At 44.5% G+C, this 14,982-nt stretch overlaps 2 protein-coding genes and 1 long non-coding RNA gene across 3 annotated transcripts in view; 2 read left to right on the top strand and 1 right to left on the bottom strand.

The window, feature by feature from the left end:
• Positions 1 to 474: 474 nt before the first annotated feature.
• Positions 475 to 4,290, top strand: LOC119291817. The gene is made up of 9 exons (XM_037570625.1): positions 475 to 806; positions 886 to 938; positions 1,437 to 1,496; positions 1,815 to 1,892; positions 2,176 to 2,305; positions 2,545 to 2,597; positions 3,206 to 3,370; positions 3,464 to 3,686; positions 3,768 to 4,290. Exons 1-8 carry the CDS (start codon positions 518 to 520, stop codon positions 3,608 to 3,610), a joined length of 975 nt encoding a protein of 324 aa, XP_037426522.1. The 5' UTR covers positions 475 to 517; the 3' UTR covers positions 3,611 to 3,686; positions 3,768 to 4,290.
• Positions 4,291 to 6,538: 2,248 nt separating this feature from the next.
• On the top strand, positions 6,539 to 12,137 carry LOC119291818. The gene is made up of 9 exons (XM_037570626.1): positions 6,539 to 6,862; positions 6,951 to 7,003; positions 9,112 to 9,171; positions 9,508 to 9,585; positions 9,902 to 10,031; positions 10,262 to 10,314; positions 10,977 to 11,141; positions 11,240 to 11,552; positions 11,694 to 12,137. The coding sequence occupies exons 1-8, from the start codon at positions 6,595 to 6,597 to the stop codon at positions 11,384 to 11,386; spliced, it is 954 nt and encodes a 317-aa protein (XP_037426523.1). The 5' UTR covers positions 6,539 to 6,594; the 3' UTR covers positions 11,387 to 11,552; positions 11,694 to 12,137.
• Positions 12,138 to 13,716: 1,579 nt separating this feature from the next.
• Positions 13,717 to 14,982, bottom strand: part of LOC119294050 — a 3,426-nt gene continuing 2,160 nt past the window's right edge. Inside the window, exons 2-3 of the long non-coding RNA XR_005143313.1 lie at positions 14,123 to 14,218; positions 13,717 to 14,021 (exon numbers count right to left, since the gene is read on the bottom strand). This is a non-coding gene — a long non-coding RNA (uncharacterized LOC119294050). The remainder of the gene's footprint in view (positions 14,022 to 14,122; positions 14,219 to 14,982) is intronic.

The raw sequence follows: 14,982 nt of genomic DNA, 5'->3' as shown, positions 1-14,982 counted from the left end.
AAATATTCGATTGAGTTGAATATACGCAGGCAAATTCCCAAGTACATGGCGTTTCGTGGGTGGAGATTCTCTGACGCAGGATGATGCACCATCAATCTGTGGGTAAGCGAATCAACCTGTGGTTGAGATGGTTAGGTGGATAGTGGTATCCCCAACTCATCAGGGTTCAAATCCTGGTGCTCGCATTATTCCTGAATTTGTTTTCGGGTTCAAATCCTTATGCTCGCATTATTCCTGAATTTGTTTCAGAATTTCCGGCGATGCGCTTTCAGTGGAAGGAGACGTTTCCGTCGACGACGAGGCGCCTACGATGGCTTAATAAATCTCAAGATGATATGCCGGCTCAGTTTTTCGGAGGTGCTCATAGGGGTAGGGTGTGCGTGTGTGCGTTCATAGGGATGAGTGTATGCGCGTATGTATGAGCGCTTGTGTAGGCTAAAAAAAATCTGTGGGTAACCCGTCATCTGCATCAACGGCTACCAGCGAGTCGAGCCCCCAGCTCTATCCCGCAGCAGCGATGCCCGCCACCATGCCGCTGACCATCTCCCCACCGCGCCTCCTCCACCGCCACCACGGCCGAGCCACGCTCCAGCAGCAGCGCCCCACCGCCCGCCTCGCGCTCCTCCCGCGCCGCGCCGCTCGGCTCCGCTGCGCCCCCGACGAGGTCGCGGCCACAGCCGCCGAGCCGGAGCAGCAGGGGGAGGAGGAGGAGTTCGTGCTCCTCGCCTCCAACCGCAGCGACTTCAACGAGGTCATCATGGTCATCGACTCGCCCTCCAACCGCTACCTCGTCCTCGACCCCAGCCGTAAGTATCACCGCTTGCTCGGAGGACTTGGGTTGCGTTGGTTTCTGAATCGAGTGAATTCGACCTCTGTCTCGTGCAGGGAATGTCCACAGCATTCTCCCCAAGAAGAACGCATGGACCAATTCCTACTGGGTAGGTATCTGAACAGAATTTAGATGAGCCGACATTTACATTAATGCTCTACCATCCCCAAGTTAGTGAGTTTTCGGCAAATGAGTACATAATTGTTATAAGCATATTATCGAGCACCTGGTAGGCATTAGGACTTTTATGCTCGATGCTGCCAGTAGGGATTGGAAATGCACTCCAATCTTAGTTTTTGGTATAGGAACAGAAATGATGTTTTTTATCCCACTGGATTTTTTACACGGGCGATGTTTTCATCGCCCGGAAATATGTTTTATCGCACAGAAAAAATGTTTTAATCAGCTTCCAACACTGCTCAATTGCTCATTGATGGTATTGGTATCACCATTCATCACCAGTTGACCATGGGATGTAAGGGCTTAATTTCTTAAATGAAGGCATCCTATTATTCTTTCATCTTCTGTAATTACATACCATTTTCCCCCTCAAAGCTGCTATTGGATGTAAATTCTTATAACTTGTTTTGCTTTTGCTATCATTCAGGATGAGTTTGTCAGCCTACCTCCCGTTGTTCCACGTGGTCCTGTTGCACTTCTAGGTTTGGTAAACCCCTTCTCTGACATTTCTTAGCTATGCTCCTGTTCTTTATAAGTCATTGCTATGTGAAGCTGCTTCAGTGCACGATAAGAAAACATCCTAGTATGCTTGGGAAGGGCTTGAGGAGGAGTATTGTACATCCTACTTTAGCATTCCACCAGTTACAATGAGTCTGTGTAGAGTATTGTACATCACAATTCCTAGTAAGCACAGTAGGTGATCTATTTAGACAGGCAACATACTGTCATAGCACTCTTTATTGAATAATTAGCTCTTCACACTCTTGTAGATGTGATTCATTTCTTCTCTACATGCTTCTTTCAGGGTGCTGGGACAGCAGCACATATGATGCTAGAAGTTTGGCCCTGGATACAACTTATCGGATGGGAGATTGATCCGACGGTGAAAACTGTTCTCACTGTCCTTTCATTTGTTTACTGATCACATGACTTAAGTCTGCAGAATTTTTCCAATTAAGTCATCCAAGAGCATTAAATTTTTATAATGTTGGTTATGCTATTTGAAGCACACATCCATTACCAGTATTCTGTGACTGGTTATGCAATTACAACTATTCATGTTTTCTGGCCTTGTTTCTTGTGATTTATGCTTTTCCTAATCATACAGCCATCTGTTTATATTTTCGTAACTGAAACCCCTGCAAAACTGTATCGTTTCATGACAGATAATTGAATTGTCGAGGGATTATTTTGGTATGTCCAATTTAGAGAAGACCACGGAATTAGGTGGTTCACTTTCGGTGCGTATAGGCGATGCACTTTCCCCATCAGCTACAGTTGAAGGAGGATTTGCTGGTGAACATCTGATCTGATGCAAACATAATGCATGTTTTACTGCCTTATTGGAATTGAATTATGACATGCTTTCTAGTAATCAGTTTTTCGATAATTATCTGTAATAAATTGTAGACTCTGTGTTATTTGGTTAGTGTTTCGGATGCCTTTAATTAGCTTTTCAAAGCATTTTAAGTTTTCAGTTTTGGAAGCTGACTTGCAAGGGTTTTAGCCTGACGGTACCTTGCTCATGCCTGCAGGCATTGTTGTTGATTTATTTGCTGATGGAAAAGTCTTACCTCAGCTACAAGAAGTAAATATCCCATGCCTTTTAATTCCTTTGTTATTATTCTCTATTTCTACCATGGCTAGTTTGTACTTTTCACTATATATATTTGCCTCGTGCTCCTTCCAGAACACATCAGAGTCATATTGTTGTATGGTCTAGCATGCAGGAACCACCATAGCTCCACAACAGATATCTTTGTGCTTACGAATTTGAACTTTTATCATGCTGTGTTAATGAGTGCACAAACTCAGTTTGGTCTGGTATTCAATTTACCGACGTAGAAAATCTGACATAAAAATGCTTACACATCCCAAAGTAAATTGAGTACATGCAAATGCATAAAAGTGATCTAGGACCTCGAGGATACTCTGCTCTAAGGAGATGCTAACAAAACTTAGCTACTTCTTGCAACCTTAGCAACTCTCGTGTTCGAGAAAACATTAGTGTGTCCAAGAATACTCCGTATGATGCTTATACCAAAACTAAATTTATATAAAGCTAGCCTACTTCTGAGATTTGTAAGTTCTTGAATGCTATAATTTTTATGGAGTATTTACTTCATTTCATTTCAACAAACTACATAGTACACTCTGGTTAGCGCTGAGTTTAATGTAATGTCAACATTGTCACAGGCTGAAACTTGGTTAGAGATTGCGAAGAAGCTCATGCCAGATGGTCGAATCATGGTCAACTGCGGTGGAGCAGATACCCCTGTATCTCTTGCTGCTGACACGGGTGTTTCGTCTTGGGTCCAGAATCCTACAATCAAGGCTCTGTGCGCTGCATTCCCTGGGCAGGTAAGAGTAATAGTCACCAGACCACTGAAACTCTATATTTTTGACCGTTGGTGCAAAATGATGTCCTGCTGATGATACGACCCTATATCGCAGCTAAACTGGAAGAGGCTTTCAGAGAAGGAGAGTGTAAACTACGTCGCGTTGACGGGTCCCCTTCCAGACCTGGAGGAGTGGTCAACCTCGGTTCCTAGCGAGCTAAGCCCAAGAGTGAAACAATGGGTGCCTTGCGAGCTTGCGTGAGGATGTGCGTTTTCTTCTGGTTGCACCTTTACTTGCTTCTACAACTTTGTCTGTCTCCCTCCATGGTCCTTTTAAGGTAAGTAGTTGCTGCAGCCAATACAAACCGTATACTTGATTATTTTGAATTATGTTAATGTTGAATTGTCACTTGCTCAAGGTGTACATAAGGCCATCTGTCTGCATCTGAAGAAGTACCATATCATATCAGCACTCACATGTCCAAGGAAGGAATTGCAATGTGGAAGGTAGTCTATCTGGCTCCCAAAGCTTGAAGAACAGCAGAGCGAAGACCTGTCCGTTTAATGGAGTTGATGCGTGTAATCCTGAAACCGAGCCGAGGGAAGAACGCATCGCGCTACAGTTTTTGGCATGTCCTGCTGACCTGCTGTTGATTATCATTCATCATTCCATGCCTTCATGGTGTCAAAGTGTCAAGTTCAGACGGTGATTAGTAAGCGCGCGTTACATCCCTTTGTTTTTTTTAGGTAACAACCTGTTATTTTCTTGTTGTTTACACGACCGATTCATGCCGTGTAATGTTGTTGTTCAGCATCAGGTTCTTAGTTCTTACTCAGCTACATAATTGTTATACTCGCGGTGGCGCTGCGTAAGTTGGCCATGAAGCATTACCTCGGCAACGACGTGTGAGCTGTTTCGGTAGTCCTTTCAGTTGTGTTTGATGAACTCGTCTCCGTTTGTGTGCATTGTTTGTGATGAACTGCCACGTGATCTCGAACAAATTCTCGCGCGAAATAATTTTTTGAGTTATCCAGTACCGTTGAGGAGATCTGTTTTGGCTGAAGCTTTTGCAGCCCGTAAAACCAGTTCCGGTGGTACCGCAAACTGGTTTTACGGTTTGGGGTTTTTAGTGGATCTCTGCTAGAGCCTAGAGATGTTCTAAGCAGTAGGTTACTGCAGCCGCGTGTTGATCATGCATTGTCAGTAAAGGCGTCACTATTGAGAGTTTTGACTAGCCAAAAGAACCGGTCAATGAGATGATATTTCATACGCTGATATGAAGAATTAATGGAACAACTGCGTGATTTAAACTCTGATATACAAACATATGTTGATAAATGGAGAGGGTCTGAGGAGCGAAGTGCTTTCGCTGAAAAGACAACACTAGTAAAACGTAATGCCTGACTTATGCTCCCCTTCTTAGCGCCAGAAATTAGCATTCCTACTACCTCAATTAGGGCAGGGGACGAGGGGGAGGAGCTCTGATGTCTGGTCCTTGGGTTGCGCTTGCGCCGGAGCAAGATTAAGAGGACGTGCTTGAAGTGCCTTGCATGTAGCAACGTTCATGGATAAGGTGGGAGAGCGATTATTGCTTCGGCAGTTGTTTGATGCACGAGGTACATGAATGAACAGAAAGTGATGCACGTCTGTATCGTCTCAATATGCAGATGAAGCAATTATTCAGCATGAGTGACCTCGGATTATTAAGCTAGTACTATTTAGGGATTGAGGTAAAACAGAAAAATAAAGAAATTCTCTTGTGCCAATCATCTTATGCAGCAAAAATATTAGAGAAGTGTGGGCTTGCTACTTGCAAGCCGTCACAGACATGATGGAAGCGAGATTAAAGTTGAGTAAATCAAGCAAGAGTCCTCTAGTTGATAAGACAGACCACCGCAATGTAGTTGGAAGCCTTTGATATTTGGTGAATACAAAACCATACATATCTTATGCGGTTGGAGTTGTGAGTCGCTTATGGAAACACCAACTAAAAGGGCGTTTGTTTTCAGGGACTTATTGGTTTAGGGACTTAAAAAAATCCCTGTAAGTCTCATCTAAACCAAACAGGAGGGACTTATAGGGACTTAAAATGGGCATTTGAGACTTATGAAATAAGACTCTCAAGGAGAGTCTTATAGGGACTTATAGTTGTAATATGGTCTTATAGGGACTTATAAGTCCCAGGAACCAAACAGGTAGAGACTTTTTAGGGACTTGTGACTTATAAGTTGGGACTAGAAAAAGTCCTAGGACTTATGAACCAAACAGGGCCTAAGAAACATATGGCTATAGTGAAGCAAATCTTGATGTATGTCCGTTGTACAATTAATTTTGGATGTCTTTATGCGAGAAAGAGCTTGCATAATTCTTGTCATGTGGGCTATAGCGATAGTGACATGGTTCGAGACGTTGATGACCCGAAGAGCGCTACTGGCACTATATTTTTTTTCTTAGTCCAAATTTTGTAACTTGAGGATCTCAGAAGCAAAAGACGATAGCATTATCTTCATTGTGAAGCGAAGTACATTTTTGCTACTATGGCAGCTTGTCAAGGCATTTGGCATGCACGCCTACTTAATGAATTGAAAATCCAATCAGATGGCAAGGTTACACTCAGTGTGGACAACAAATCAGCAATTTCATTATGCAAGAATCCGGTTTATCACAACAGAAGCAAGCACATCAACACAAGGTACAACTTCATACGTGAGTGCGTGGAATATGGAAAAATCAAAATGGAGTACATCGCGAGTAAAGATCAGTTAGCAGATATTCTCACTATACCCCCTCCGCAGACTAAAGTTCCTGAAAATAAGAGAGCGGATCGGCATACAAAATAGCAAAGATAGGCAACATGGTAAGGGGGTGAAATGTTGCAAATAATCATATGTTGCCCAGCAAGTGCATCTACCAGTGAACTGATTGCTGGAAATATCTAACATGCATGTCGGCAATGCACAAATATCTGGAGAGAAGAAATATCCTCATGTAGGACGTCGGCAAGGCTGCGACCTTACCATTTAAGGTAGCTAGTATTGCCAAATAAAGTTGAGCTGTCATAGTATTAGCTTCTAGCAATGTGTGTGCTAGCTGTACACGTGCAGCTCAATGCCACCTTGTAATCTCTTCTATATAAGGGTTGGAGTCCCTCAGTTGTAACCCAGCCACTCAAGCAAACTAGCACTACGTGAGCTAGCTCCTACTCCGGTGTGTGCGCGCCCGTGTGTCCCGATTGCACCGCCACCATGCCCCTAACCTTGTCCCCGCCACGCCTCCTCCTTCTCCTTCGCCGCCGCCAAGCCAAGGTCCAGGAGCCGCGCTCCACGGCCCGCCCATGCCGTGGAGCGCGGCTCAGCTGTGCCCCTGACGAGGTCGCGGCCACAGACGCCGAGCAGCAGCAGGGAGAGGAGGAGGAGGAGTTGGTGCTGCTCGCCTCCTACCGCACCGCCTTCAACGAGGTCATCATGGTCATTGACTCGCCCTCCAACCGCTACCTCGTCCTCGACCCCACCCGTACGTATCACCGGTTGCTCGCGGATTTGGATCGTGTTGGTTTCTGAATCCAGTGAGTTCGAGCTCCGTGTTTGGTTTTCTCGTGCAGGCAACGTCCACAGCATTCTCCCCAAGAAGAGCGCCTGGACCAATTCCTACTGGGTACTAATCTAAACAGAATTTAGATGAGCCCACGTTTAGATTATTACTGCTCTACATCCATCATATGAGTACCTCCTATGACGATAGAGCTTTTTTTTTTTTTTTGACAAAATGTATGACGGATTGACGGTAGAGCTGTTTTAACATGGCCCTTCTTACCTCAGGGGGAGGTAGTAGAGGGCATAGAATATCTGAACAGTTGAGATAATTAACATGTGTAAATATATTTGTCTTAGCCAGTCATCTCCTCAGGCCAGGTAAGGAAACGCCCCCATTTCCAAAAAAGAAAACGGAAACGCCCCCTAATCACATGGTTCAGGCCAAATAAGGAAACCTACTAACGTGTTTTCTTTACCATTTTCGTAAAAGTAATTACCCATATATTTTCCACACGAAATAAAAATATTGAGCGATATTTGTGGATGGGGACTGAACTGCCTTGTTCACTATCAATCTAACGGTTCTACCGCTTTTTACTAGTTTGATGATGGGGATAGTCCATATGCTTAAAAGCCACTAAAGGCTAGTTTTAGCTTTTCTCCTTTGATGTATGGTACGGTCCGGTTTCTATAATATATATCACGTACATTAATGTTTCCTAACTGAATCAAGCCAACGAAAGTCAATTTAAGAGACATTTATGTTCAAACTTTTGGCTGCTTATGTTTTTTGTTTCAAAAATTCAAAGTGTCCAACCCTACTCGGAAGGGGAAATTTTGATATTGACGAGGTCACCCTGGTTCTCACGAAGTTATTTCCCCAGTCACGACATGTTGAACGATATGGGTTGTGTAGCCATATCCATCTCCATAAACCCTCAATAGCCACCACCGCTCCAATGCTCCCCGTCGACAAGGCCACGAGTCCCACCTTGTCCTCCATCTTCTGCTTCCGACGAAAAGTGGACCCATATATGTGTTGCAGCGTTAAAGTTAGGTCTCTTAGGGTTAGAGTTTCGTTCCCCAGCGATGGCATTGTGGTGGCGATGGTGGCGTCGTCCGAATCAAGAATAAGGTTTCCCTGGCTCTTGGTTCACCTTCTTGGTGACGATCACGTTGGCACCATATATGAGGTCGGTGGATCGTGTGGTCATTGCTCTCCTGGAGTGCTGGATCTTGCGGTGCCTTTGCGTTAAGTTCTAGTTCACCTCGTTGTTTCTTTACCAACATCTTTCTAGTTCATATCTTTACCAACGTCTTTCTAGTTCATATTAATTTCAATTATTTTTATCTATTTGTACTAATCATCATAAATTTCTAAGGTGTGGAGGTAAATATAAGTTGAAAATTAGAGCCAATGTTTGTATTTAAAAAAGTTAGGGCCTTTTTAAATATTTTTAAAACAACTCATCAATGCATTTTATGCAGCATCAAAACAGATGAAATACCATGTTCGGACCATCCTAAATCATTTTGACCAGCGTTGCACATGTTGCATCCACATGATCCGAAACCTAGATTAATCTTGATTGAAATTTTAATTTTCAAAAGAAAATAGTTGTAATCACATCAGATAAAAATAGTGGAAAATTGTAAAATATATAAAAATAGCAAAAACATAATACGTTTTGAACTCGCAACCTAACCAAAGGCTCAATACTGGAAGAGCATGGCATTTCAAATACTTTTCCTGGCAGTTTTAGTTGTTTAGGGGGTGGCAGTTTCTTCGAAACAGCATGGCATTTTCTGGGAGGATGGCAGTTCTGAGTCTTTATTCTAGAAAATGTCATATTGCGCTAACCGGTCTGGATAAAGTGATAAGCATATTATCGAGCATCTAGTAGGATGCAGGCATTAGGAATTTATGCTCGATGCTTCCAGTGGCCTGTTGCTCTGTTAGAGTTATAAATGTACTCCAATTTTAGTTTTCGGTATGACAACAGAAAAGTTGTTTTCACCGCACAGGATTTGTTACATAGAACCATCGCGCGAAAAATATTTTTTATCGCATAGAAAAAGTTTTAATCTCAGCTTCGAACAATGCTCATTGCTGGCATCATCATTCATCGCCAGTTGGCCATGCAATGCAAGGGCTTAATTTTTTAATGAAGACATCATATATACTTTCTCGGTCCCAAAATAACCCGTTTTGCTTTTGCTATCATTCAGGATGAGTGCGTCAGCCTGCCTACCGTTGTTCCACGAGGTCCTGTTGCACTTCTAGGTTTGGTAAATCCATTCTCTGACATTTCTTAGCCATGCTCCTGTTCTATACACATCATTGTTTCTGCGAAGCAAAGTGATTTTGTGAGCTCGGGCTCATATGATCTCAGATGAACAGTAAAATCCGAAAAATAGTAATAAAAAAACTGTTGTTTTACGCACTACTTTAGTGTTCAACCAGTTGCAACGAGTTTGTATAAATTATTGTACATTACAATTCCTAGAAAGAGCATTAGGTGATCTACTTAGACAAGCAACCGTCATAGCGGTCCTTACTTAAATAATTAGCTATTCACACCTCTTGCAGATGTGATTCATTTCTTCTCTACATGCTTCTTTCAGGGTGCTGGGACAGCAGCACATATGATGCTGGAAGTATGGCCTTGGATACAGCTTATCGGATGGGAGATTGATCCGACGGTGAAAACTATTATCACTGTCCTTTCATTTCTTTACTGAATACATGACTGAATGTCTGGAGAATTTTACCAATTTCAGTTATACGGTAGTCTTGGAGAATTTTTTGTAATGTTTTTGGGGCTTTTTTGGGCAATGTTGGTTATGCTATTTAAAGAAAACATCCATTACCATTATTCTGTGATTGGTTATGCAATTACAACTATTCATGTTTCTCAGCCTTGCTGTGTTTTCTGCTTTTCCTGATCATACAGCCATCTATTTATATTTTCATAACTGAAAAGTGAAAACCCTAAATCACTTTATCGTTTCATGACAGGTAATTGAATTGTCGAGGGATTATTTTGGTATGTCCACTTTAGAGAAGACCACGGAACTAGGTGGTTCACTTTCGGTGCATATTGGCGATGCACTTTCCCCATCGGCTACAGTCGAAGGAGGATTTGCTGGTGAACATTTTATCTGATGCAAACATAATGCATGTTTTACTGCCTTCTTGGAATTTAATTATGGCAAGCTCTCTAGTGATCAGTTTTCAATGATTATCTGTGGTAAATTTAGACTCAGTGTGATAGGGTTGGTGATAGAATACCTATAATTGGCTTTTCGGAGGCTCTAAAGTTTTTAGTTTGGGGAACTGACTTGCTCGTGCCTGACGGTACCTAGCTCATGTCTGCAGGTATTGTTGTTGATTTATTTGCTGATGGAAAAGTCTTACCTCAGCTACAGGAAGTAAAATCTCCCTTGCTATTCCTTTTTAGTTCATTTGTTATTATTCTGTATGTATTTCTACCATGGCTAGCATTTAGAGTTTATAGTTTTTCAGTACTACTTATATTATATGTCTCCTGCTCCTTGCACAACACAACAGAACCATATTGTGGTATGGTCACCGTAGCTCCACCACAAATATATTCATGGTGGTTACAAATTTGAACTGTTAGCATGTTGTATAAATGAATGCTCATACTCAGTTCGGTCTGGTATGTACTCCATCCGTTTCTAAATATAAGACTTTGTAGAGATCTCACTATGGACCATATACGGATGTAAATACTTATATTTAGAAACGGAGAGAGTAATTGGCATTGAAAAACTGACATAAAAAACTTATACTCCCTCCGTCCCATAATGTAAGACGTTTTTTTGAGACTAGCAAAAAAACATCTTACATTATGGGACGGAGGGAGTACATTCCAGAATAAATGCAAATGCATAAAAATGAAATGATCTTTATAACAGAATTAGAGGAACTGTAGTACATAAAAGATTTTGCATATTTCTACAAAAAGCACGCCCGAGATTTGTAAATTCATGAATGGTACTTTTAGGGAGTATTTACTTCACTTCGACGAACTTCCGCTGGCTCTAACGTGATGTCAACATTGTTACAGGCTGAAACTTGGTTAGAGATTGCGAAGAAGCTGATGCCCGATGGTCGAATCATGGTCAACTGCGGTGCGGGAGATACCGCCATATCTCTTGCCGCCGACGCGGATGTTTCCTCCTGGGTTCAGAATCCCACAATCAAGGCTCTATGCTCTGCATTTCCAGGGCAAGTAAGAACTTTTTTTTTACCAGACTACTGAACCTGTGTATTTTTGACTGTTGGTGCTAAATAATCTCATGCTGATGATACGACCCTACTATGTCGCAGCTAAACTGGAAGAGGCTTTCGGAGAAGGAGAGCGTAAACTACGTCGCGTTGACGGGTCCCCTTCCGGATTTGGAGGAGTGGTCAACCTCGGTTCCTAGCGAGCTGAGCCTGAGAGTGAAACAATGGGTGCCTTGCGAGCTCGCATGAGGATCGATGTACTCCCCTCGTCCCAAAATAAGTGTCTTGAGCTTAGTACAACTTTGTACAAAGTTGAGACACTTATTTTGGGACGGAGGGAGTAAGTTTTTCTTCTGTCTGCGCCTTGCTTGCTTCGACAACTTTGCATGTCTCCTCCCTCCACGGTCCTTTTCTGGTGAGTAGAAGCTTCAGTCGGTCAGCAGGTGCCGCACGGTTGAGCACGCTTGATTATTCGATGCCCTAGTTCACATGAGCTAGCCCATCTGACTTGTTGAACTATGTATGTTGGTAATGGTTGACTTGTTGCTTGTTTAAGGTGTAGTTAAGTTAAGGCCATCGACCTGCATTTGAAGAAGTGCCATATCATATCAGCGCTCACATGTCTGAGGAAGGAATAGCAGTGATCTGTCCGGCCCCAATTTATGTTCCTAGTTTGAAGAAGAGCAGAGCGAAGACCTGCCTGCATGTTGAATGGAGTTGATGTGTCTACCCCTGAAATCGAGCGAGGGGGACTTCGGAACGCACCACGCTACAATTATTTTTTGTTATGTCCCGCTGACCTGCTGCTGATTAGTACTACCTCTGTATCAAAATATAAGACGTTTTGCCAGTTCGATTTGAACGGTAAAGATGTCTTACATGTTGGTACGGAGGCAGTACGTGCCATTCATCATCCCACTCCTTGTCTCGGCAGTGTGCCGCAAAGTGACAAGTTCATTGCCGTTGTGCAATGGCTTTCGCTGGAGGTCGCTGTTCGTTAGTAGTAGTACCGTCTGCTCACGGCTACACGTTACTTCTACACGATTGAACATCGTGCCGCGGTCGAGCTGGATGTATTGTTGTGGTTGCGTCTTCAGGTTCTTCTTACGCAGCTGTCGTGTTTGCTAGGGGCAAGAGTGAGAGAAACGCGTACGATCCGTTTTTCTGCGTCGCAGAAGGCACGCTGCTTTGCAAGATGCAACACCCACACTAGCTTTGGAGATGTATTCATTCATCTAAAATGTTACTGCTACGGTCTCTTAATTCTTGAACCAAATAATGATAACACCAGAATTCTTGAGCCAAATAAAATTGCAAAATTACCTCGCAAAAAAAAATTACAAAACTGAAATGGTAGTCAGTGATAATAATGAAACAAGTGGGCCCTAATTTTTGTCGTTGAAAAAGGGCCGTCCGTTGACTAAGACTTGAAAGACAAGCCCGACCCGTGAAGCTTTTCCTCGACAATGGTGTCGAAGCGCTGTGCCATCTCCGGCGTCATATGGTTGCCACCCCTTTCTTGAAGAAGGATGCGTGCGGAAACCTGACAAAGATCCTGTTGGCGCCGGTGTTGTTGGCGCCGACGCCTCTCAACGTGTCGATTGTGCACAGCTTCACGATGTCCGCGGGCAAGCCCCAAAGCCTCCTCGGTCACCGTGAATGGCACTCCAAGAAACCACGCCGGTTCCCTGACATTGCCGGCCAGATCGCGCAACATCTCCTCGTACCGCAGGAAGAGGGCCCTCTTTCGGGCTGGCTCTGCTCGCCTGCCGGCAGCCGAGGACGTAGTCCCAGATGAGGCCGCTGGCGTGCTTGCTTTGGCATGCGTTCTCGATTCTCGAATACAGTACTGGGTGGGAGGACGTGTAGGTGCTGCCCTCTGCCGTGGCAAAGCTTTGGTAGAAGTGCCACAGGGAAACCAGCATATCCTTATGCTCCCTGCAGACGTGGACGATCTTGCAGTCGGGGTTGTGGGCGACGGACGGAGGCAGGAGGGAGTGGTGCACGTGCGTGCTGATCAGCCTGGGCAACGGCAGCGCGTCCAGCTTGCTTCCCTGGCCGGCGCTGAAGAGGCTGTCAACCAGAGGGACGCAGTCGTGCGGGCTGAGGCGGAGGAGCGGGTGGTCGTCTCCGCCGGGCCTTGAGCCACGTGGTGCCGCACTTGGGCGGGCTGGCGAGGAGCACGTCGCCGGGGCGCGGCGCTGGAAAGAGATGAACCCCGGCACCCTGGTTCTGGCGCATCATCAAGCCTCCGCACATGGTGATGGTGGGCATGGCGGAGATGACGTCCGCGTACTCTTCCGGCGGCGAGACCACGTGGTCACCGCCGCCGCCGAGGGCGTCCTTGAATGGGAATGCTAGATGACGAGCGGGCAAGGTGATGCGCCCAGAGTGTCGGCCATGGTTCTATCGGCAATGCTAGATGCAAATATGCAATCAACGAGATAAAAATGGCGCTAGATGCAATCCAGAGTTGACATCATTCCACTTCAATGAAATGAGACCATTAAACAAGGAGAGTGCCGTGCTCCAGCCCTGGCTGGATTGCTGCCATTTCAAAATGAACGGTGACCCCTAGATATGCATGTGCCAACGTGCTGTGTCTGAAGATTTTTCAATTTCTTGGGCTCAAAATTGACAAGATGGACATGCCATTGCCAGCCCCAGCCATTGATTCACTCACAAACCGCAGCCACGCAATCCAATTCGGATCCCAAACCTCCATTCAGATGAATGGGTGGGTACTCCTTTCATGGCTTACGGCAAGGCAATCAGAAAGGAAAATAGAAAAGATGAGTAGCGACAGACCGACCCGTGTCGCGGTGTCGGTGGACAACCGAGACCGTGTTCGACTATCGCAGTCAGGGCAGTCCATCCCAACATCCTGCAAGATTACATACTCACATGTTATTAAAAAAAAACAGATTTCATACTCACATCCAGAGGATATAAATGTTATCACAAAGGATCGATAACCAGCCGTACATGGATAACGCCTCAATCATGTCGTGCTCAGGCCGGAGATGCGTCATCCATGGTGTGACCTCGACATCAGCCTCGCCAGGTTAACTTAGTCTTGCCCTGTTGCCAACAAAATAGATGATGGTCTAGTTAGACCTGCCTCAACCTCTAACTGACAGTAAATTATCTATGTAGGTCGTCGGAAATATAAGAGGCAACGAACACAGTACAAACACTTTGTAAGCACACAAGGTTTTCCACCCATTTTCTCGTTCAATTGCTTATTAATTTTTGCGCCTCTATGATGAGCACGTGATAGTGGAAAACTAGCCTTCACAAGGCACACAGTAAGACATGACCTTACATATATCTCGTTAAGCTTAAATCGGATAACAGAAAGACGAGAGACCGTTGGCGCAACATACTACTGTACCTAGGAAACATCTAAAGTCCCTTTAGTCCACATAGCTCCACCTGAGTTGTGCAAGCTCCCCCTACATATATGCAAAGCAGTACATCTGGAGCTAGATCAAGCACAAGCCCACATGTCCATCTCGACTTTGGGTAAAGGAAATGTGATGCGTTCTGGCTTTGCTTACATTCTTTCCTTTACGACAGAGATTCTTCACTAGTAGAAAAAGGGTCAAATGTGAAGCACATTAGTGCCGGTTTGTAAAAAAACCGGCACTAATGTGATCAATAGTGCCGGTTCGTGGCTGCGATCAATAGTACCGGTTCGTGTTGAGCCTTTAGTACCGGTTCGTGCACGAACCGGTACTAAAGGGGTAGTGGCAGGCTGGCGTCAGGCCGGGTCCCCACGAGCACCTTTAGTACCGGTTTGTGTTACCAACCGGTACTAAAGGTCTAACCTATAGTACCGGTTC

This window comes from Triticum dicoccoides, chromosome 4B, assembly GCF_002162155.2.
Source record: "Triticum dicoccoides isolate Atlit2015 ecotype Zavitan chromosome 4B, WEW_v2.0, whole genome shotgun sequence".
NCBI classification, from domain to species: domain Eukaryota; kingdom Viridiplantae; phylum Streptophyta; class Magnoliopsida; order Poales; family Poaceae; genus Triticum; species Triticum dicoccoides.
This window is presented reverse-complemented; position numbering and strand designations above follow the sequence as displayed.

Bases quoted from the DNA above. Each gene is read 5' to 3' on its own strand.
- LOC119291817 (XM_037570625.1), top strand. From the start codon at position 518: ATGCCCGCCACCATGCCGCTGACCATCTCCCCACCGCGCCTCCTCCAC. The intron at 939-1,436 runs GTAGGTATCTGA...GCTATCATTCAG, and splicing joins CATGGACCAATTCCTACTGG to GATGAGTTTGTCAGCCTACC. The intron at 2,306-2,544 runs GTGAACATCTGA...TCATGCCTGCAG, and splicing joins AGTTGAAGGAGGATTTGCTG to GCATTGTTGTTGATTTATTT.
- LOC119291818 (XM_037570626.1), top strand. From the start codon at position 6,595: ATGCCCCTAACCTTGTCCCCGCCACGCCTCCTCCTTCTCCTTCGCCGC. The intron at 9,172-9,507 runs GTAAATCCATTC...TGCTTCTTTCAG, and splicing joins CTGTTGCACTTCTAGGTTTG to GGTGCTGGGACAGCAGCACA. The intron at 11,142-11,239 runs GTAAGAACTTTT...ACTATGTCGCAG, and splicing joins GCTCTGCATTTCCAGGGCAA to CTAAACTGGAAGAGGCTTTC.